The sequence below is a fragment of the Mus caroli genome, unplaced genomic scaffold (assembly GCF_978045245.1).
Source record: "Mus caroli unplaced genomic scaffold, Mus_caroli_1 scaffold_18, whole genome shotgun sequence".
Lineage (NCBI taxonomy): Eukaryota > Metazoa > Chordata > Mammalia > Rodentia > Muridae > Mus > Mus caroli.
The window spans coordinates 6,204,721-6,228,570 of record NW_028227273.1 but is presented as its reverse complement, the minus strand read 5'-3'; the positions used below and the strand labels follow the sequence as shown (position 1 = coordinate 6,228,570).

General features: G+C 46.7%; 1 protein-coding gene across 1 annotated transcript in view; it reads left to right on the top strand.

Moving 5' to 3' along the window:
• Positions 1-304: 304 nt before the first annotated feature.
• Positions 305-23,850, top strand: part of Ppp1r21 (protein phosphatase 1 regulatory subunit 21) — a 62,775-nt gene continuing 39,229 nt past the window's right edge. Inside the window, exons 1-7 of the mRNA XM_021186002.3 lie at positions 305-429; positions 11,440-11,508; positions 16,968-17,114; positions 19,164-19,265; positions 22,401-22,565; positions 22,696-22,754; positions 23,557-23,651. Coding sequence (XP_021041661.1) covers positions 373-429; positions 11,440-11,508; positions 16,968-17,114; positions 19,164-19,265; positions 22,401-22,565; positions 22,696-22,754; positions 23,557-23,651 — 694 coding nt within the window. The 5' untranslated portion in view covers positions 305-372. The remainder of the gene's footprint in view (positions 430-11,439; positions 11,509-16,967; positions 17,115-19,163; positions 19,266-22,400; positions 22,566-22,695; positions 22,755-23,556; positions 23,652-23,850) is intronic.

Here is a 23,850-nt window from a genome sequence, read left to right as displayed (position 1 = left end):
GCTTGATTCTGGCTCGCCCGGAAACGGGTCGCCATCTTCACGCCTCTCCCAACATGGCGTCCCGGGTCTCAGGAGGGGCAAAAGCACGGCACAGGCGGGTCTGCCAGGCCGCACATGCGCGAACCGGAGCACCAGAGGGCGGGGCGGTGATGTCAAGACGTCGCCCCGCCCCCGGTGGTCGCCCCGCCCCTGGTCCCGCTCCTCCTCCCTCCCGCCTGGAAACCCGGAAGTGGAGGAGGAGGAGGCGCGGCGGCGGCGGCGGCGCTGCAGAAGCTGGCTGAGCCCTGCCCGGGAGGAGCAAGAGTGGGGTTGGGGGCGGGGGGCGGGGCTCGGCAGCCCGGGCGGTCAGGCCTGGACGGGGCGGGGGAGGCCATGGCCTCCGCAGAGTTGCAGGGGAAGTACCAGAAGCTGGCTCAGGAGTACTCGAAGGTACCCATCGTGGGTGGGGGAGACAGGGGTTCCTGGCCCGGAGGCCTCAGCTGGCTGTGGCAGCAGATTTGGGATGGTGGGGGGGATGCTGAGGGCTCCTCCTCTCCTCTCCACCTCCTGCTTCCACCATTACGATGCCTCCACCTGCAGCTCCATGGAGATAGGGCCGGGCGGTGTCTGGGTCCGTGTGCGTCTCTGCAGAAAGGAGCTGGAGTTTGAGTCTTCCTTCTCGCTGGACCAGCAGGCTTAGAAATGGAATGACAAAATCCAAGGCACAGCTTTTGGTGCTAGCGTGAGGGGAAGGAAGGAATGAGGGACCACCCTATGCTCTCTGCTTCCTCAGTTTGCCCGATGATGGGGGAAATCACCATCTCCTTTTCCCGAGGAGATGCTTTTAAAGTTAAAACGACTCATTTGCCACCACATCAGTTTGGGAGGGTAAACGGCCTCATTGGGATGGGTGCTTTAGAATACAGATGTTGTCTCCACTGATTTTGACAGCTTGGGTGGTGGGGCTGATGTCTTTTTTCTCTTGCACCTTCCTTCCGTGGAATGGGGCAGTGCACACAGCAGGTTCTCCTTAAATACAGAATTATGCAAAACAGGGACCCGGCCTTCTGAAGTGTCAGTCTTTCAATGGTGAAACCTTTTTCTTGGACAAGGGTGGTGCAGTTTCTGGGTAGGGTTTTCTGCCTGAAAGAATATTCTAATGAAGTTATTAAAGCCGAGTCTCACACCTTTGAAAAGGATTCGGTAGTCGTGTTTAATTTCCAGTTATCTTGGCATTCACAGAAGCAATGAAAAGATTTCGCCCTTTTTCTAATTTGGAAAAAAAAAAAAACCCAAGTGTACGACATCCCCCTTTATGATTTTATTAAGCTTGTATTTGGGAAGGTAAAGTGAAATATAAAGAAATGAAACTGGCATCCAAGCGTGCACCCTCAAGTCCTCAGCATCAGATGGGAGCCTTGATGGCTTTCTGCTTATCACTCACGTTGTCCACTCCCTTTGTATTTCCGTTTGCAATCCTCATAGACTTGTGTGGCTCGGTGTCTGAGAGAGCGCATTGTCTTTCGGGGGAGGATTCCCGTGTTTGAAAGAGCCAGAAGTTTGGAACAGTTCCATATGACGAAGGAGGGTGGGTGGAGGATGGCAGTGCCCAAATTTGCCACTACTATTTTTGGTTGGAAATGTTTCGTGCATATAAAGTAAGGGGCCGATTTCCATCTCTGGAAGGTAAACAACTTTGAAAGTTTGGTTCCAAATGGCCAGTGAGTAGAGTTCCAGAAGGGCTCAGAGCAGTGGCCGTGTTGCTGGAATAATTATCTCACCTCCTAAAGTAATGAAAGACATCGGAAGGTTTTATTCTTTTGGGTTTGTAAATGTGTTCAACAAGCTCACGTTATTATGTGCACCCCACAAACAGTGTGCCAGGCTCAGCTGAGAAAGCCGGAGCTCAAGCTGCACAATCACCTTTAATAGACCCTTAAATTAGCCTGGCCTGTAATTATGTTACAGTGTAGCAAGTGATGGTCAGTGTAGCGCAGAGGAGAGGTCACTGGGGAAGGGTGAAGTTTCTTACCCAAGGGGGATGAAGAGAGTGGTAGCTTTCCATGTAAATTGGTTAGCTTATGTTTGCTGTCATGAAAACATCTTAAGATACATGGCAGGCAGAGTGTGGTGAAGGGAGAGTGGGCTAGATCACGAGGGCTGTGGATTTCAGATAAGATGTTTGCAATGGGAAGGTGGAAGAAACCCAACCATCCATCTGTCCATCCACCCGTCTGTCCACCCGTCTATCTATCCATCTATTTATTAATGTGTGTGTATGTGTGTGTCTGTGTGTGTATGTGTGTGGGTGGGGGGGTGGGGTGATGTGATGGCGAGGAGGAGGAGGAGACAGCTTTTTGGGGGTTGATCTTCTTCTTCTTCTTCTTCTTCTTCTTCTTCTTCTTCTTCTTCTTCTTCTTCTTCTTCTTCCTTCTTCTTCCTTTTTCTTCTTTTCTTCTTTTCTTCTTCTCCTCCACCATGTAGGTTCCAGGAACTGTACTGAAATCGTCAGGTTTGGTGTCAAGTGCCATTAATGGTTGAACCATCTTGTCAGCTTCCAAAGGTCTCTTTTACTGAGGGAGTAATATTACTCTTTGGAAGGAAATTGGTAACCATATGGTAGATAGGAAGGAATAGAGATGTTAGGTTGTTGGACCACACTGGGAAGAAAATGTAGGCTTAAGTAAAGTTGGTGACTGGAATGGAGAGGAGAGGCTACATTCAGGACTTTTGGTTTAACAATACGATTTTTAGCTTACCGGTTTTGAGAGCCTGCTTCGTTCATAGCACTGGGCTCAGGAAAGCTATGAACAGTGTATAAACTGTTTGTCCTCAGGTCTGTCCAGGACTTGGTAATTAAGGGAAGACACAGAGTTTGACAAAGTTCTGAGGTGAAGGATTGTGCTTGCCATTAACCAAGCAAGGTCAAGTGGGAGCAAAGTGGTGCTTTAAAGATGTAGACTTGGAATTTAGGGATGCAGAACACGTGAAAGTTGCATGTTTCCTATGTTCGCTTGAGTTGATGTTGAGAATACTTGATGAAAAAATTTTAATGGAGTTAAACTTGCTAAAAATGGGGGCAAAGATTAGTTCCTTAAAATATTCTGTACAGGTGACCTTGGAGAGTTAATGAGGGTACGGCTGTAGAGAACACCTGTAGGAATGATGTGCTAAGGCGGTCTGCTCTGCTGGACTTGGGGTCATCTCCCCTGTTGGGCCAGACCATTTCTCATTCTTTCGTGTCCACTGTCACAGACATTTCTGAACATAGAAACCATAGAAACAAAAAGGCTGGGTGAGGGCCAGGGGGGTTGCTGTGAGTTCTCTATGTAGACTAGCTTTGGCTACATAGAGAATTCCAGGCCAGCCTATGCTATAACGTAAGACCAAGTCTCAAACACACACCACACACACACACACACACACACTCACACTTGTGCTCACACACACACTCACACACGTGTGCTCTCTCTCGCACGCACTCACGCACACACACACTCGTGCTCACACACACGTGCTTACACACATACACACACACACACACACGTGTGCTCTCTCTCTCTCTCACACACACACAAGCATGCTCACACACGCCATGTTCGCTCAGTTGCATGTTCACACATACACAGACAGACACACTGGCCAAGAACTTGATGTTGTTTTATTTCCTGTCAGCTGTACTGTAAAGCAGTTTCTAGATTAGGTCCCTCCCCTTGATAGCCTCGTGCCGTGGAAGAGGTGTTTCACCTGTTAATTCCCTTCCCTGGTGCACAGATACTGGGCTGATCCTGAAGGGCGCTTGCATTGTTCTTCCACCTTATTTAGGATGCTGGGGGGGGGGGGGGGAAGATTTCCTGTTAATATATAGAAGGAGAGAAGCAGGCACGGGTCCTGAACTAGGAACGTTTGCATTCCTCCTAATCCCCTTCAGAGAGACCTCATCCTGTGTTTCGGGAAGGGCCTTTCCTTACTAGATAACGTGGTCAGATATTTTTTTCCCTGAGAAGTTTTGCTCTCTTCCCCCAAGAATGACATTAATTTTGGACTAGCATCGAAATGAACACAGACAGTAAACTATGGGAGTATTCAGAGAGATCGGGGTATGGTAAAGTTCTCAATAACAAAGATGCAGGAAATTGCAGCAGATATTTTAAAACTTTAATTAAGTAATTATTATTATTATTGGTTTTTCAAGACAGTATATATATATTTTTTTCTGTGTAGACCTGGCTGTCCTGGAACTCACTCTGTAGACCAGACTAGCCTCGAACTCAGAGATGCTCCTGCCTTGCCTCCCGAGTGCTGGGATTAAAGGTGTGCGCCACCACTCTCAGCTTTAAAATATTTTGTATTCATTGATGATTTCATACATGTATGCAGTGTGTCTAGATCATATTCACCCCACTTCCTTGTTCTTCTTCCCCTGACCACACAACATACCCCCCTTGCAGCTTCACGTTTTCTTTTGAGTCCTCACTGAGTCCAGTTAGCTGCCTGCATGCACATGGTGCTAGACCATTCATTAGAGCCCCAGCAGCCTACCAGGATCCACAGCCCAGAAAAAAATCAACTCTCCCCACCCCACTGCCCCCGACCTCCCCGCCATGACAGTTATCAACGGCCAGTAGCTCCCCAGCAGTGGTTGGGGTTTTGAGTTCCTCCCCGTAAACTTTTTTTTCTCACTCCAGGACCATGGCCGGAGGAAGAACCCCACGTCCCTAGTGTCCTGGGGATCTCTCACACACCCCCATAAGAACAAAACAAACAAACAAGCAAACGGAAAACCAAAATTGAAACACAACAACAACTGCAACCAAAGGCAAACAAACCAGGGCTACTTTAGACATCAGCTTTTATATATGGACCCTTAGGGGGATAGTTAATATCTAAACCCGAGCTTGTGATAAACTCCGAGGATCGTCTTTCAAAGAATGTTATCAGTAAAGTAGCCTTTGTTCAGAGAGAGAGTCTTTCTAGGGCTCTCTTTGTGGTCTTAAGAACCAGTAGGGAAGGGAAGCCAGATATTCTTATTTTCCTAGCAGTTTACTTGGCAATGAAAACATCTACTTATGAAGATGGATGGCCTTTGAGAAGTTTTCAGAGCCACTTGGGGAAAGGCCAGTTTGGGTCAGGTTGCTTTGCAGGGGGTCTGATAACTTACCAGCTAAGAGAAGTAGGCCTGGTCTAGATGGCATGAGAGTGAGAGCCAGTTGTCTTTATTCCTGATGTGTGGATTTCAGTAGCCAAAGTGGGACTGGTCTATGTTCAATGCTGCTGGTAAGACTGCATTACAAGGGCGGTCTTCTTTTTTCTTTGCTATTCAGTAGGGCAGCCATGTGTGGAAGTTAATTATTATATGTATGTGTCAGTGTGTATGTACATGCACGTGCGCACGGATACACATGCATGTGCCACCATGTGGAGGTTTCAGTGTTTTCTCCCTTGACCACGCGGGGTTCTCAGATGGAGTTTGGGTTTTCAGTTTTGGTGACAAGTGCCCTTACTAACTGAGCCACCTCACTGGTCCCATGAACGGAAGAATAGCACTAAAGAATGAAGCCAGCCAGGCTGAGGAAGTGAACTTTACATTTTATTTAATCTTGAAGAATTAGAAAAGTTGCATGTGGTTCATGGCTACCCTGTTGGTCAGTGCTCATTTGAGACCCTGGCTTAGTGTCTCCTGTGTGTCTGAGTAAGTCAGCAGACCTCTCTAACCTTCAGGTTCTGGTCTCGTAGGTCCAGGGTGAGGCCTGGAATTTTCTTCCAAGCTGCCTTCCTAGCTGTCTGAAGACCAAATGTTCTGGAATAGTAGATCTCGTCCCTCATGTCATGGTGACCCCAGCCATAAAATTATCCCATCACTACTTCATAACTAATGTTGCTACTGTTATGAATCATAATATAAATATCTGATATGCAGGATTATGTGACCCCCCCCCCCCCGAAGGGGTTGAGACCCACAGGTTGCGAACTGTTCTTTGAAGACAAGGTCTGGCCGACTGTTCTCCTCTGGCTGAGCTGACTTTTCTTCTAGTCGCTGAGGGGAAGGAAGCCTTGTGGGTAGGACTTTTGCCTTAGCCAATTTTCTTTCATGAAGACAGGGCCAGAAGAAAGGGTTCTATCTGAAGGCATGCCTGAGAGAAGGCTTTCCCTTTATCAGGGGCAAAATAACCCCTGCTACTCAGTGGTCCGCAGTCTGTAGCCTGCCCCCTGTCCCCACTTCCTGTGGTAGAACTGTCTGAGAGAAAGACCAGCAGATACCGGTATCAGGTTAGAATGTTTCAGAACCGGCCGGACACTGCAGTTAGAACCTGAAGACAGCGTATATGCAGAAACTGAATCGAGGTTACGGTGAGGTTTAAGGTTGTCTCCTTACACACAGTGTTTGGTGACGAGGAAAAGCTGTATATTTCATGTTCGTTTTATAGGGTTGTAAACGTGTGTAAATGTCAGCACGTTTACTTCATGAAAGTAGACATGTAAGAATGGTTCTGACGCCGATGGCAGTTGGGGTTGGATGGGAAGAGGGTGTGTGAAGGGATGGGAGGAGGGTTCTTTCTCCTTCCCTCAGAGTCTTACAGCCGGTTCGGTTGGGAAGTCACTCACCCTGGTCTTGGGCCTGTGATCCTAACGGAGACCGCTGGAGAGACGTGAGGGGAACGTAGCTGGTTTACTGCCCCAGAGAAGCATCTCTGTCTTAGGCCTGATTGAGAGCTGAGGCTGGTTGGCAGAGTTAGGCCCCAGGCTCTTGAGGGCTCATAATACACGGCAGGACATGGAGATGTATCCTGGACAAGGCCTGTGTAAGTGACGTTAGGCTCTTACATTTAGACGCCCTAGGTTTGTTATTTTTATTTGAATAATTAGCTAAACATTTATCTCTATCCATGGCCTTGATCTTTTGTCATGGATGGCACAGAAGAACCGCTGCTGCTCAGAACAGGCTGTGCTGCCGTTAGAGTCGTTTTCTGTGTAATAGAGACCCCAGGGCAGTTGCTTCTCAGTCGCATCAACATGAATGAGTCTCTACCTGTTTGCCGCAAGTGTCAGTGTCTGGTGGCAATCATGTAACTAACAAACAGCTGCAGCTTCCTCCTCTCCAGCTGCATCTGAAGGACCAGGCTGAGCATGGGTGTCAGGGTGCTGGATCATGGAGCAGCACTGGCAGCCAAGGTGCTGGTGAGCAGGAGAGTGCCCAGTGCCAGCAGTGTCGCACCACCTGTCCTCACGGGCCTTCTAGATACAGATTTCTAATGGGAATTTTGTTGACTAGGTTCACAGAAGCTATGCTTTGAGTTGTCAGGAAAACCCAGGTTTTTTTTGTTCTTCACTACACCTTAGAAATGGACGATCAGATTGTACTACTATATTTTAATCTTTTTCTGCCGTTCTGGTGGAACAGGAAGTCATGAGTAGAGGTGCAGCCCGATAGACTTTAAGGCAGTCGCTAGGAGCTTACAAATCCCACGGAGAGAAGATATGCTAGACCACAGTCAGAACAGGGGTCAGAGTCATCCTAAAGACGGAAGTGGCTGTGCTGATCCCAGGGCTTGGAGGCAGAGGCTGGAGGATCAGGAGTTCGAGGCCATGTTCAGTCATAAACGAGTTCCAGGCCAGCCTGAACTACATGCTACTCTATCTTCTAGCTGCCTGGTTTGTAAGTTTCCATCCTTGTAGATGGGCAGCACTGTCCTCAAGAGTGTTTATTGCTTAGAAAGTAGAAAGCTACGTGATGAAAGTCAATATGCAAATAGTGCTCTTCCTTGGACTTTTAGAGCAGAGGTCAGCAGACTTTTCTGTAAGGAGCTATATATATAGTAAATAATTTAGTCCTAAGATGCTATAAGGTTCTGTTGCAATTGCCCATCTCTTTCACTTCATGTGGTACATAAATAAAAAGTATGGCTGCATTTCAACACAACCTTGAATCAGCTCGCAGGCATTCAGATTTCATCCCTTTGTTTACCAAGCCCTTAAAAAATTGGATTTTTAATACTTTTATTTCTAAACATCTTATGTATTTGTCTATGTGAGTGAATGCTTGAATTTTGTTATATCTGGGTACCCTTGGAAGCCAGCAGGCATCAGATCCTCTGGGAATTGGAGTTATAGGTGGCTATGACTCTCACATGACATGGGTCCTGGGAATCGAACTTGGGTCCTCTGGAGGAGCAGGAAGAGCAGCAGCTGCTGAGTCACCTCTCCATCCTCTTAAGAAAGTCATGCCTACATGTAAAACAAACAAACAAACAAACAAACAAAAAAACAGCAATAAAGTATATCCCTAAATCACCTTAAAATACTTTATGTTTTCTTTTAAATGATTTATATTTTAGGACATACATATCTGTCTATCTGTATATGTGCGTATCAGCACACATGTGTGAGCAGGTGCTGGCATGGAGGCCACAGTAGGACATCGGTCATAGGCCTCTCCTCTTACCCTTGGAGACAGTGTTGCCCCCTGAACGTAAGGCTTACATTTCCTCAGCTGAACGGAAACCAGGAAGCCACATCCACCCCCCTTTGGCCCTCCCTTAGAATTGGGGTGACAGGTGTGTCTGGGCATTGGGATCTGAACTCGTTCCTGATCTCATGACATCTGTCCAGTCTTAAGATTCTGTTTTTGAGATAAGGTCTCACCCTGTAGCTCACTGAGGTTGGTTTTGAACTCACTATTATACAACAGACGGGCCTCAAACTCACGGCGGTCTTCTTGCCTTAACCTTGTAGTGTTGGGCTTCTCAGTGTGAGCTACTACCTCTGGCAAACTGTAAATTGTATTTAAATAATAGCCAGATGTTTACTCCCTTGTCTTTCTCATATTCTTCAGATCCATGGTTCTCAGCGTTTTCTTGACTCTTCCTCAGGGTCACCTAGACCATCAAAAGCACAGATATTTACATTACAATTCACAACACTAGCAAAGTTACAGTTATGAAGTAGCAATGAAAATAATCTTACGGTTGGGGTCATCACAACATGAGGAACTGAATTAAAGAGTGTCGAGGCATTAGGAAGGCTGAGATCCACTGATTCAGAACAATGCCATGCATGTGTAAACTAACAAACACACCTTAAAGAACGGGCTCTTTAAGTCCATTCTGATGCTGAGGTCTCTGCTCCCATCTGTGGGACACTGTATCTTTCTGTGTTCTGTTGTAGGTTTCTTATCTGGTTCTTATTGTGTCCTTGGAAAGAAGGGCATAGGGGAGATGTTTGCCCATGTTGCAGACCGTGCTACTGTAGCTCAGAAGTCTAAGTGAAGACCCCGTCCATATTGCCTCGCAAATGGTGGGGCATGGATTGAGATTTGCTTCCTGTTGTAGCTCTGAGCTGTGACTTCTCACTTCCTAACGGGAGAAGCCAAAGATGCTTGTCTCTCCGTTCTCATTGTAAACTTCCTGTTTTGTTTTAAATATCCCATGAAGATTTAGCATTCAATGTTCCCACTTTTTTCGGGGGCACAGAAAATTGTCACTTCTGTTCTCCTTTCTCAGGAGATAGATCTGAGCTATGCAGAGTTGAGGCAAGGTTTCCTGTAGTCTAGTCTGGCCTCAAACTTTCTGTGCAGCCCAAGTTGCCATAGATCTTGTGAGCTTCCATCCGTGACCGTTCAGGTTATGGCATCCGTGAACCCGGAATACCTGGTGAAATAGATTTTATTTTCAAGCTCATCGATAAAAATGATCCCATTTCAGTTTCTCAGAGGAGAACCTAGTCATTCAGCGTCTGTGTTGAGCTCTAGGGTGTTAGCCTGTCAGCCCCTTGCTTCAGCCATATCTGATTCATATGCTCACACTTACCTGTGCTGCAGTCTTTTTCACAGAGAATACTTACTTCTTACCATGGAAGAAGAAGAAGAAGAAAAGAAAACCTATGGGTTTTATCCTCTAGAACCAGGCAGTAGTGGCTATACAGCTACAGATATAAGTAAACATTTACCACTGGTTTTATTTTTTATCTGATATTTAACATGACAGGGCCAGCAAGATGGCCCAGCAAGTAACGACAACTGGGCTTGCTGACAAGCCCAAGGACCTGGTTTCTATCCCTGGGACATACATAGTAGAAAGACTCTTGTAACACAAGAGACAGACAGACAGACACACACACACACACAATGTAGTTATACATATATTTTAAAAAATAACTATGGGGAAGAAGCTCAAATTCATTTTGCAAGGAGAAGGTCCATTTTTACCAGCCCACTTTTATCTCAGAACTTCAAACAGAAGCTGGCATTGTTTAGCTGGCATTGTAACAACAGTAAAAACTGCTGGGCTCCTAGTCTCAGCATTCCATTGCGGTTCTGTGCCTCGATGTCCTCATCTCTAAAGTGGAGGTGAGGACTCTGAGCATTGTCACACACAGAAGGCACCTGGGATGCAATGCAAGTGGATAGTATTTGTGTGTGTGTGTGTGTGTGTGTGTGTGTGTGTGTGTGTGTGTAGAGGGGGTTTAGAGCTACTGTTATTTTATAACTGAACGTGCTTCGGCTGATGGCTGATAAAGGTCTGCTATCCCTGAGGCATTCCTGCGATGATGGTGGTTATCTGTCTACTGTTGGGTGCCAGGTCCGATGAGTCTTTTCTCGCTCTACTCTCTGCTTACATCTTGTTCTGTCTTTTGTTCACTTGTGTCTAATGAAACTGTCCCGTAAGTTCAAGAAAATGGCATTTTCTCTTTTTATGTTGAGATTTTACTTTATGTGGACTTATTTTATGTGTATGAGAATTTGCCTGCATGTATGTGTCTGTGGCATGAAGACTCATGTATACAGTAACCGTAGAGGCCGGAAGAGGATGCTAGATGCGTGGAGAGTGGGGTCCAGACCTTGGTTGCTGGAACTTGAACTCAGGTCCTCTGGAAGAGCAGCCAGTGCTTTAACCATTGGGCCATCTCTCCAGCCCCACATTTTCTCTTCTATTGTATCATTTTAAATTCAGGACCATGGCTATAAAGAATATGAATCCATATAAAGAATGATATACTCAAAGCCAGGAGACCTGGGTTTTATTATTTACTTATTTATCTTTTTAATAAACCCTGAGAACCTCAGGCAAGTGCTCTGCCTGCCACTGGGCTCCAGCCCAGGGAATACACATTTGCTAGTGACTAGGTTTATATGTCACTGGAGGACTTATCTTCTGTGTTCCATTTGACAAGTTTATTAAATCTGTTCCCCCCTTTGGGGTAAATAGTGCTTGTTTTCGCACAAGCAAGTGTGTGTGTGTTCATGTACACACACACACACACACACACACACACACATACACACACACAGAGGAATGTATATATAAGGCAAGAAGATATTTAGTTATTCAATGTAAAGTTTTCGTTACGAAGTAACTGCGATTTTCGGTTTTTTATTTTGTTTTGTTTTGGTTTGGTTTTTTTTTTTTTTTGGCTGTAAGTGGTTACTCCATTTTAAAGGTAATGACTGCTTTCTGTTTTCAGCTTCGAGCTCAGAATCAGGTTCTGAAGAAAGGTGTCGTGGATGAGCAGGCCAGCTCTGCTGCTCTGAAGGTACGCACCGCGGGGACCTGGAGTTGCAAAGGTTGCTATGTCTGGGGAAGTAGGTGGTTTAGGGGGTAAAGTCCCACGTTCTTGACACTGATTTACTAGGGATAGGAATGGTAGAATTGTTCTCTGTGTCTAACATTCCTTCGTGCTTACAGATGCGTATTATATGTTCCCTCAGCAAAAAAAAAATGTAGAAAAAGACTGAGTTTATGTAATGCGTTTCTTCTGTAGGTCGAGGCCTCCTTTGTGGAGTCAGATCTGTCTGGATGACCCAGCCTTTTGTCTGCCGTTCCAGGCAGCCCTCTGATGTTTGTGTTTGCACGCCCAGTGCTCAGCAGTCTGGCCCTATGAATGAGTACAAATGTGTGACTCCTGTGGCTCATTTACTCTTGCCTTTAGCTTGCAGTGATGACCTGTGCTGATGTGCACACTGAGGGGTACGCTCACCGTCAGCTCCCGTTCATTAACTGAGGTGTAATGGGATAAGGAAGGATTGATCTCTGCCCCATCCGTCTGGCGTATAATAAATGCTGGCTTGGTTTTGAATGGATAGGTTAATTGTAGGATCTGGATCTTTCCTGAAACCTTTGAAGAAGTGATCACTGACTCCTGATGCTTAAAACCTACGACTGAGGAAGCGGTCTCCAAGTGGCCTGCTCTGTGTGGCAACTCCTGACGCTGGTCTTGCAGATAGCTCTGGTTGGTTGGACTGTGTGGATGGCTATGGTCATGGTCCTGACGCTGGTCTTGCAGATAGCTCTGTGTTGGTTGGACTGTGTGGATGGCTATGGTCATGGTCCTGACGCTGGTCTTGCAGATAGCTCTGTGTTGGTTGGACTGTGTGGATGGCTATGGTCAACTCCTGACGCTGGTCTTGCAGATAGCTCTGTGTTGGTTGGACTGTGTGGATGGCTATGGTCATGGTCCTGACGCTGGTCTTGCACATAGCTCTGTGTTGGTTGGGCTGTGTGGATGGCTATGGTCATGGTCCTGACGCTGGTCTTGCAGATAGCTCTGTGTTGGTTGGACTGTGTGGATGGCTATGGTCATGGTCCTGACGCTGGTCTTGCAGATAGCTCTGTGTTGGTTGGACTGTGTGGATGGCTATGGTCAACTCCTGACGCTGGTCTTGCAGATAGCTCTGTGTTGGTTGGACTGTGTGGATGGCTATGGTCATGGTCCTGACGCTGGTCTTGCAGATAGCTCTGCGTTGGTTGGACTGTGTGGATGGCTATGGTCATGGTCCTGACGCTGGTCTTGCAGATAGCTCTGCGTTGGTTGGACTGTGTGGATGGCTATGGTCATGGTCCTGACGCTGGTCTTGCAGATAGCTCTGCGTTGGTTGGACTGTGTGGATGGCTATGGTCATGGTCCTGACGCTGGTCTTGCAGATAGCTCTGTGTTGGTTGGACTGTGTGGATGGCTATGGTCATGGTCCTGACGCTGGTCTTGCAGATAGCTCTGCTTTGGTTGGACTGTGGATGGCTATGGTCATGGTCCTGACGCTGGTCTTGCAGATAGCTCTGTGTTGGTTGGACTGTGTGGATGGCTATGGTCATGGTCCTGACGCTGGTCTTGCAGATAGCTCTGTGTTGGTTGGACTGTGTGGATGGCTATGGTCATGGTCCTGACACTGGTCTTGCAGATAGCTCTGTGTTGGTTGGACTGTGTGGATGGCTATGGTCATGGTCCTGACGCTGGTCTTGCAGATAGCTCTGTGTTGGTTGGACTGTGTGGATGGCTATGGTCATGGTCCTGACGCTGGTCTTGCAGATAGCTCTGTGTTGGTTGGACTGTGTGGATGGCTATGGTCATGGTCCTGACTGGTCTTGCAGATAGCTCTGTGTTGGTTGGACTGTGTGGATGGCTATGGTCATGGTCCTGACGCTGGTCTTGCAGATAGCTCTGTGTTGGTTGGGCTGTGTGGATGGCTATGGTCATGGTCCTGACGCTGGTCTTGCAGATAGCTCTGTGTTGGTTGGACTGTGTGGATGGCTATGGTCATGGTCCTGACGCTGGTCTTGCAGATAGCTCTGTGTTGGTTGGACTGTGTTGATGGCTATGGTCATGGTCCTGACCTTGGTCTTGCAGATAGCTCTGCGTTGGTTGGACTGTGGATGGCTATGGTCATGGTCCTGACGCTGGTCTTGCAGATAGCTCTGTGTTGGTTGGACTGTGTGGATGGCTATGGTCATGGTCCTGACGCTGGTCTTGCAGATAGCTCTGCGTTGGTTGGACTGTGTGGATGGCTATGGTCATGGTCCTGACGCTGGTCTTGCAGATAGCTCTGCGTTGGTTGGACTGTGTGGATGGCTATGGTCAACTCCTGACCCTGGTCTTGCAGATAGCTGTGTGTTGGTTGGACTGTGTGGATGGCTATGGTCATGGTCCTGACGCTGGTCTTGCAGATAGCTCTGCGTTGGTTGGACTGTGGATGGCTATGGTCATGGTCCTGACGCTGGTCTTGCAGATAGCTCTGTGTTGGTTGGACTGTGTGGATGGCTATGGTCATGGTCCTGACGCTGGTCTTGCAGATAGCTCTGCTTTGGTTGGACTGTGGATGGCTATGGTCATGGTCCTGACGCTGGTCTTGCAGATAGCTCTGTGTTGGTTGGACTGTGTGGATGGCTATGGTCATGGTCCTGACGCTGGTCTTGCAGATAGCTCTGTGTTGGTTGGACTGTGTGGATGGCTATGGTCATGGTCCTGACGCTGGTCTTGCAGATAGCTCTGTGTTGGTTGGACTGTGTGGATGGCTATGGTCATGGTCCTGACGCTGGTCTTGCAGATAGCTCTGTGTTGGTTGGGCTGTGTGGATGGCTATGGTCATGGTCCTGACGCTGGTCTTGCAGATAGCTCTGCGTTGGTTGGACTGTGTGGATGGCTATGGTCATGGTCCTGACGCTGGTCTTGCAGATAGCTCTGCGTTGGTTGGACTGTGTGGATGGCTATGGTCAACTCCTGACCCTGGTCTTGCAGATAGCTCTGTGTTGGTTGGACTGTGTGGATGGCTATGGTCATGGTCCTGACGCTGGTCTTGCAGATAGCTCTGCGTTGGTTGGACTGTGGATGGCTATGGTCATGGTCCTGACGCTGGTCTTGCAGATAGCTCTGTGTTGGTTGGACTGTGTGGATGGCTATGGTCATGGTCCTGACGCTGGTCTTGCAGATAGCTCTGCTTTGGTTGGACTGTGGATGGCTATGGTCATGGTCCTGACGCTGGTCTTGCAGATAGCTCTGTGTTGGTTGGACTGTGTGGATGGCTATGGTCATGGTCCTGACGCTGGTCTTGCAGATAGCTCTGTGTTGGTTGGACTGTGTGGATGGCTATGGTCATGGTCCTGACGCTGGTCTTGCAGATAGCTCTGTGTTGGTTGGACTGTGTGGATGGCTATGGTCATGGTCCTGACGCTGGTCTTGCAGATAGCTCTGTGTTGGTTGGACTGTGTGGATGGCTATGGTCATGGTCCTGACGCTGGTCTTGCAGATAGCTCTGTGTTGGTTGGACTGTGTGGATGGCTATGGTCATGGTCCTGACGCTGGTCTTGCAGATAGCTCTGTGTTGGTTGGACTGTGTGGATGGCTATGGTCATGGTCCTGACGCTGGTCTTGCAGATAGCTCTGTGTTGGTTGGGCTGTGTGGATGGCTATGGTCATGGTCCTGACGCTGGTCTTGCAGATAGCTCTGTGTTGGTTGGACTGTGTGGATGGCTATGGTCATGGTCCTGACGCTGGTCTTGCAGATAGCTCTGCGTTGGTTGGACATGTTGATGGCTATGGTCATGGTCCTGACCTTGGTCTTGCAGATAGCTCTGCGTTGGTTGGACTGTGGATGGCTATGGTCATGGTCCTGACGCTGGTCTTGCAGATAGCTCTGTGTTGGTTGGACTGTGTGGATGGCTATGGTCATGGTCCTGACGCTGGTCTTGCAGATAGCTCTGTGTTGGTTGGACTGTGTGGATGGCTATGGTCATGGTCCTGACGCTGGTCTTGTAGATAGCTCTGTGTTGGTTGGACTGTGTGGATGGCTATGGTCATGGTCCTGACGCTGGTCTTGCAGATAGCTCTGCGTTGGTTGGACTGTCGATGGCTATGGTCATGGTCCTGACTCTGGTCTTGCAGATAGCTCTGTGTTGGTTGGACTGTGTGGATGGCTATGGTCATGGTCCTGAGATACTGACTTTTCTCTTTGAGCATCACCACGTCCAGTCTCTGTACAGAGCACATTACTACACCCGTTATCTTCTTGTTTCCAACAACTCTATAGGGATGAATAGTGTTATCATTCCTGTTGCAGAAGCTGGGGTAGATGTTGGCACAGAGCTCTTTTGAAGCTACTGAGTGGGTAGCACGTTTGGAGCATCATTCAACTGGTGGTAGCTCATAGCAACAGTGTAAAGAAATGACCTCTCACCTTGTTCATTCTGAGGTTGCTGTCATTATGGTACTGCTGGCAAGTTTGACAGCCAGCTAGACGCAAGCGTTAGGGTGTCCTCTGGTTGATGTCATTGCGTTTGCACCTGAGTGAGCTGCTGGGGGCGAATATCATTGATTGGACTTACTTTTATTTGAGGTTTGATGATAGTTGGTACTTGAGCTGGACCTATGTGTACTTTCAACCTTCAAGTAAAAATTAAGGGTTTCCTGGTAGCCAGTGGAAAAGAAACAGAGACTTCTACTCACTAGGTCACGTGATGGGGACTCTCAGCGATCTGCTTGCCTCAGCCTCCTGAGCGCTGGGATTGAAGATGTGCACCACCACTGCTCAGCAGCTTCTGTTTTAGCCCTTTGTACATAGTGGCAGGCAGGCAGTGGAGAGGATATTGTTGAGATTTTTAGGATGGTTAGAGTTTTGAGTCTGTTTGCATGAGCTTGAAAGTGAGCTGCTGAGGAGCAGAGTCTGAAAGTGCTGACAGAGCAGAGTCTGAGGTGACTGAGTGTGCGGAGAAGACCTGGGGGCTGGTGGGCTGGGGGTGTAGCCCGGCAGGCGTCCTCGGAGGCCAGGTTAGGTTCTGTCCACTGCATGCCACAAAGAAAGGGGGTGAGGAGGGAGATAAGATTTCAATTAAATTCAGAGAGGATTTACAGACAAAGGAATATAAATCGATTCTGCACTTCTTGGTCACTGAGACGTATTGTTAGTAAGTCTGGGATTCCCGAGAAACATCCACATTTGTAACCCGTGGCTCATCTGCTCGCTCTCACAGACTTAACACAGGCTTGCAGATATTTTGCTATAAGTTGCTAACGGTCTGCTATGAAAAAAAAATATATTTTTTTCTTATTTTATTTGATTGGCTGGGAGATATTTTTTGTGTATGCAAAATAGCTAAAAACATAACGGGAATGATAAACATATAACTTACCTTCCCTGAAGCAAGGGTGTTTAGTTTTATGTTGGTGGAACGAAGACTTGAAAAAGAAAAACTGTGTGTGTGAGAAACCATTTGACTTTGATGTAGGAACAACTGAAAATGAAGGACCAGTCCTTGAGGAAACTGCAGCAGGAAATGGACAGTTTGACATTTCGAAATCTGCAGCTTGCCAAGAGGGTGGAACTCCTTCAAGATGAGCTAGCACTAAGTGAACCTCGAGGCAAGAAAAACAAGGTAAGCTCAGTAGCATCCCCCGTGTGTGCTGAGGAGCTGCGCAGCTGGCTTCACTTAGAGGCCCCTTGAAGCTCTGGCCCTCCAGTGCCCATTTCTCCCTGCGTCTGGTACCTGAGTCCAGAGGGCGGGTGCTCGCTGTTGATGCCTCCACTGGGAGGTGTTTCCCTTTTCTCTTTGCTGTTTGAGAGAAGATCTTTGCATGGAGCTCAGTCTCGACTGAGCCTGCCTGGTGCTAGAGTGACAGGCAGGCGGCATGTGACCAGTTCAAGGGCATTTTCATAGAAAGGCTAGTTTTTAAACATTTTGTTAGCAGCAAACATGTACATAATTGAGGTGGTAGCTGAGAAAAATCAATGGAATATCTCATATCGCTCAAAACTTATGTCTTTATTACCTTAATTCCTGCATGGTGAGTGGTAGTGGTGGCTGCTGAAGTCTGTAGCAGCTGGGGCCTCTGCGATCCAGTGTTGCCCTGTGCTAGTATTTCTGTACTTGAGAACACAAGGAAGCTGTTGTCTCTTAAGTGTTAGTGTATATAGACCTCTGTCCTACAAGTGTGTTAACAGGCTGTGCTGACTGGAAGAAGCACACAGAGACCCTGAAGAAGGATGTGTAGTGGGGAGAACAATTCTTCTACAAGAACAGGTCCTCTAGAGCTAAACTTAATTTGAATCCTCTGCCTGCTGCTTACAAATCTATGGCTTTGGAAAGGTTGTTACTCTTTTAGCTTTATCTTCATCAGTTAAGTAGGTCTGAGAAATTTAGGTTTGCGGGATTAAGTGGGATCACACAAAGTGCCTAAAGCTGTATTATCACGCGATATGGTAATTCCTTTCCCAAAGGCATTCATCTGTCTAGAAGGATGCTCTAAGGTGTTTAGGGAAAGAGGGGACAAAAGAGGGCTGACCACATACATATGAGAGTCACGAGGAAGTTGTAATGTGCTTGGGATTCCAGGTGACCCCTGGGAAGGCATAGCCGTCTAGACTCCAAACATGACTATTGGGTGTTTTTGTTTTATTTTTTTGAGCTGGGGTCTTACTCTGTCAGCCAGGCTGCCCTGGTATTAAATATGTGGGCTAGGCTGGCTTCAGATGTGTAGCAGTTCTCCTGCCTCAGCTTCCTAAGTCCTGGGATTGTAGGTGTGAGCCTCCATGCCTGGCTAACGTACCAGATTAGTTCTTCCTGAGAGGTGCCTAAGACTTGTGAGTGAGTCCTGTTGAAGCTTCCAAGTTTGGGAAACTGAGGACTACTACGAATAAGTCATTCCATAATGTGGCTTAATGTATTTTTTTTTTGTGTGTGTGTGTTTTAAATGTGATGGACATTTAGTATCTTCTGGTTTCTTACATAGCTATATTCATCACCAATTTGTGGATTAGCAGGCGACTTCATTTGAAGTGATGAGCGAGATGCAGAAAGGGCATAGAGTGTAAACACAGCGCCTTTGTTAGGTAGCTCCATGCAGTCTCTGTTCTGTGTGTCACCCTGAAACAACTGTTCGTTCTTAGATTTCCTAAATACCGCCATTCTTCTTAGTGGAAAAGTTAATATTGAAAAAGAAGGGGATTGTTTTCAAAAGCTTAGTTTTTTTCTTGTGTGTATAGCATGTTTATTTTAACATGGTTATTTTTTTAATCTAAATCGAAGTTTATGTGGACTTATTTGTTTGTGAACATAAATAAATAAATAAATACTAAATGAATGGAATTTCTTAAAGGAATGTAACAGTAGCTCAGACTCTAATGTAATCTCCCCCAAACTAAAAGGTCAGGCTGAGTCCAGGTTTTCTGCTGTTCTGTCTTTCAGCAACTCCTGAGTTCATATGCAAAAAATGACAAACTCATTTATTTTTCCTCTGTCTTGGAGTCTTTGCTGTCCCATAGGCAATGTTAAGTGATGGACCGTGTGACTTCTGTCGGGATGCTTGAAAATGGTGAATACATAGACGAGACAAACCACTAAGGTCGTAGAGCTGCTGTGTGCCTTACTTAGCATGTTTCTCTAAAGGATCAAAGTTGTGTGGACATAACCTGTTCTGTTCCTCAGAAAAGTGGTGAATCTTCTTCTCAGTTGAGCCAAGAGCAGAAGAGCGTCTTTGATGAAGACCTGCAAAAGAAAATCGAGGAGAACGAACGGCTGCACATACAGGTGACAAAAGACTGAAGTACAGAGTGGCAAGACGGCTCAGTGGGTAGGCCCCGGTTGTCAAGCCTGACGGCCTGATGTCTGTCCCTGGGTCTCACACCATGGAAGGAGAGAACCAACTCCCACAGGTTGTTCTCTGGCTTCCACCTGTGCACTGTATGTGCCCCCACCCACAATACATAAGTGAGCGTCTGAAGCAGTGTAACTGGCAGATAGCTTTGTGAAGAGTGCTTGCTGCTCTCTAGATGACCCAGGCTCAGTTCCTGCCACCCACTTAATGACTCAGAAATGCCTGTAACTCCAGCTCCGGGGATCCTTTTTCTGGCCCCCGGGGGCACTGTCTGCCCATGATGCAGGTACAAAACATGCAGACAAAAACTCATACACATCAGTCACACAGATCTTTAAAAGAAATGGGGTTTTAGTCTGAGAAGTAGAAAAATTAATTTAAATAGTTACCTTGTTGTCTGCATGGGTTTTTAATATCTTCTATGTCCTTAAATATGTACTGTGGCTGCGATTTGTTTCTTAAATCTCACACATAGCTTGATGTGTGTCTTAGTTAGGGTTTTACTGCTGTGAACAGACACCATGACCAAGGCAAGTCTTTTTTTTTTTAAAGTTTTATTTATTATATGCAAGTACACTGTAGCTGTCTTCAGACACACCAGAAGAGGGAGTCAGATCTTGTTACGGATAGTTGTGAGCCACCATGTGGTTGCTGGGATTTGAACTAAGGACCTTTGGAAGAGCAGTTGGGTGCTCTTACCTGCTGAGCCATCTCACCAGCCCAGCCAAGGCAAGTCTTTTTTTTTTTTTTTTGGACTCATATTTCTTTATTGTTTACTTCTACTCTATCACATTAATTTCTTTCTTTTTTTAAAATATTTTTTTAATTTTTAATATTTTTATTACATATTTTCCTCAATTACATTTCCAATGCTATCCCAAAAGTCCCCCATAGCGCCCCCCACTTCCCTACCCACCCATTCCCATTCTTTTGGCCCTGGCATTCCCCTATATTGGGGCATATAAAGTTTGCAAGTCCAATGGGCCTCTCTTTCCAGTGATGGCCGACTAGGCCATCTTTTGATACATATGCAGCTAGAGACAAGAGCTCCGGGGTACTGGTTAGTACATCATGTTGTTCCAACAATAGGGTTGCAGATCCCTTTAGCTCCTTGGGTACTTTCTCTAGCTTCTCCATTGGGAGCCCTGTGATACATCCAATAGCTGACTGTGAGCATCCACTCCTGTGTTTGCTAGGCCCCGGCATCGTCTCACAAGAGACAGCTATATTTGGGTCCTTTCAGCAAAATCTTGCTAGTGTATGCAATGGTTAAAATATTTTTTATTACATATTTTCCTCAATTACATTTCCAATGCTATACCAAAAGTCCCCCCATATCCAATGGGCCTCTCTTTCCAGTGATGGCCAACTAGGCCATCTTTTTTTTTTTTTTTTTTTTGGTCTTTTCAAGACAGGGTTTCTCTGTGTAGCCCTGGCTGTCCTGGAACTCACTTTGTAGACCAGGCTGGCCTTGAACTCAGAAATCCGCCTGCCTCTGCCTCCCAAGTGCTGGGATTAAAGGCGTGAGCCACCACCGCCCAGTTTAGGCCATCTTTTGATACACATGCAGCTAGAGTCAAGAGCTCCGGGGTACTGGTTAGTTCATAATGTTGTTCCACCTATAGGGTTGCAGATCCCTTTAGCTCCTTGGGTACTTTCTCTAGCTCCTCCATTGGGAGCCCTGTGATCCATCCAATAGCTGACTGTGAGCATCCACTTCTGTGTTTGCTAGGCCCCAGCGTAGTCTCACTAGAGACAGCTATATCAGGGTCCTTTCAGCAAAATCTTGCTAGTGTATACAATGGTGTCAGCATTTGGAAGCTGATTATGGGGGCAAGTCTTATAATAACAACATTTAATTGGGGCTGGCTACAGGTTCAGAGGTTCAGTCCATTTATCATCAAGGTGGGAGCATGGCAGTAACCAGGCTGTCATGGCGCAGGCAGAGCTGAGAGTTCTATGTCTTCATCCAAAGTCAGCTAGTGGAAGACTGACTTTCAGGCAACTAGGGTGAGGGTCTTAAGCCCACACCCACAGTGACACACCTACTCCAACCAGGTCACACCTATTCGAACAAGGCCACACCTCCAAATGGTGCCATTCCCTGGCCCAAGGATATACAAGCCATGACAATGTGAATATGCACATGTGTAAGCCATGACATTGTGAATATGCACATGTGTTCAGAGTCTTTGGAGTTGAAGTAGACTCGGCACTTTACCTAGGAACTGATGAGACGGGTCATTTGGTGGGGGCTTATTCCATGGTCTGTGGTGTCTAGTTATATCTTTGTTCATGGGTTGTTAGGTGTTTGGTGGTGGTGGCGTTATCTTTGAGGCAGCGTTTCTTGTAGCTCGCATTGACCTTGAGCTTCCTGTGCAGCTGAGGATGGTTTCGGAATGTTAGCTCCCCTGTTTGCTTTCCCAAGTGCTGGGGTTTCAGGTATCAATCACCATGCCCAACTTTGATAGATCTTAGGGTCCACGAGATAGCGTGGTGCATAAAGGTATCTGCTGCCAAGACTGACTCCTGGAATTCATACGGTCCCTGGGACCATAAAATGACCCTTGTCTTCTAACCTCCACACATGCATTCATGTAAATAAATTACATGTCATTGCAGAACATTCTTGAAAAATGTGATCTCAGAGCACTTTAAATCTAAGTATTCATAACTCTTAATTAGTATCAGACTCATTAAGGAAAATAGCTTTGTAAGTTTTAGGACCAGTGCCTCAGGTGAATTGCCTATGAATAGCTGTTCCAAGTGGAGATTGGTGGGTCTGAAAGAAAGGAGGTATGGGTTTGGGGGGGTGGGGGGTGGGCTGCTGCGTTTTACTGTCCTGTCTGTTGTGTTTAACTCTGAGACCAGTGACACACTGTGTAGGCTGTTCCGCCTCTGTAGAGGAAGGGTAAGAATGTAGACCCCTGTTCCTTCTGTCAGTAAGTGCTCTGGTATGGTTAGCTCACCTCCCGCCAGCCACACTGCAGCCCCAGGACGATTAGTGGCTGCCATCCCTGCTTGTTGGCCCTGGGATCTTTAGAAGAGTCAGTGTCTTTTCCTCACAGTTCTTCGAAGCAGACGAGCATCACAGGCACGTGGAAGCAGAGCTGAGGAGTCGGCTGGCCACTCTCGAAACAGAAGCTGCTCAGCACCAAGCTGTGATCGATGGCCTGACCAGGAAGTACATGGAGACCATTGAGAAACTCCAGAATGACAAGGCAAAGCTAGAAGTAAGCCCGCTGCTCGGGGTGACATGTTAAGATCTAGCTCCGGCTCCTCTGAGCTTTGAGGTGCTGTGTGGGAGCTCAGCCCCTAGGCTGAACTGTCAACTTTTCTTTTCTTTTTTCCCCCCAAATTCAGGTAAAATCTCAGACTCTAGAAAAGGAGGCCAAGGAATGTCGACTGCGAACAGAAGAATGGTGTGTGGGGACAATGTGGGAACACGGGCTCTAAGGGAACAATGTGGGAACATGAGCTCTAAGCCACCAGCCAGGCTCTCTTTAGCTCTCTCTCTTTTTGTTTTTTTTCTGTCTCTGAGTTGATAAGACTGGAGCAGGTCACTGTGGGGTGGGGCCGCAGCATCTTGACAAAGTAGTCTCTGCTTGGCCTCTGCAGAAGGTCTGGGAAATCTTACTCTCGGCCTCCTGGACTGGACTGGGTATTTGTGTTTCTGACTCTCCTGGGACAGGGACTGCCTAATATTCCTCAGCAGGAAACCCGACAAAACAATGCCAACTTCTTTATGGTACATTTTGAATAAAATTGAAGTTATAGGATCTAATTGAGAGGTTTCCAAACCTAAGAGCATTGCAAAGCAATGTACTAAAGATATTCATAGTCTTAATGTTTTTCAATTTCTTTTTCTTTTCAGTATTTATCTGTGCTAAATGAAACAGAAATCACAAGCCTTTGAACTCAAACAAAAAATAAATTGGTATAATACTTAAAAACTGTGCAGTGATAGCTGAATAAACATGGGTAGTAGAGAGGAAATCTATGGCTCAGGCTGTGTAGGAGACTGTTGCCGTGGCAGATCCCAGAAGTCCCAGGGCTTTGCATGGGACTGGTGCCCCCTGACGTCACCTTTGAACAGCTCTCAGCAGAGTGTCCCAGATGTTGGCTCAGCTGTCTGAAAGCTCGTTGCCAGCTCTTGGGGTAACAAGCAATTGAGGATTCACTGATTGGTAGTAATGTGGTTTTGTGGGTTCTTTTTTCTTCCAGTCAGTTACAGCTGAAGAATCTTCATGAAGATTTGTCAGGTAGACTAGAGGAATCCTTATCAATCATCAATGAGAAAGTCCCTTTCAATGATACAAGTAGGTATTACATAAACGTAAGTTTCTGCTATTTGTATCTTTGAGTCTATCTGTGGTAGCCAATAAATTAAGATAATTTCTAATCTTCTCAGCCAAACAAACAAACAAACACCCAGATTGACCCAGTGTAGGGCTCTGCCTGGCTCTCCTGATAAACTGTGGCTCTTTCTTAAATTATCTCTGGAGTGCTCCAAAGCCA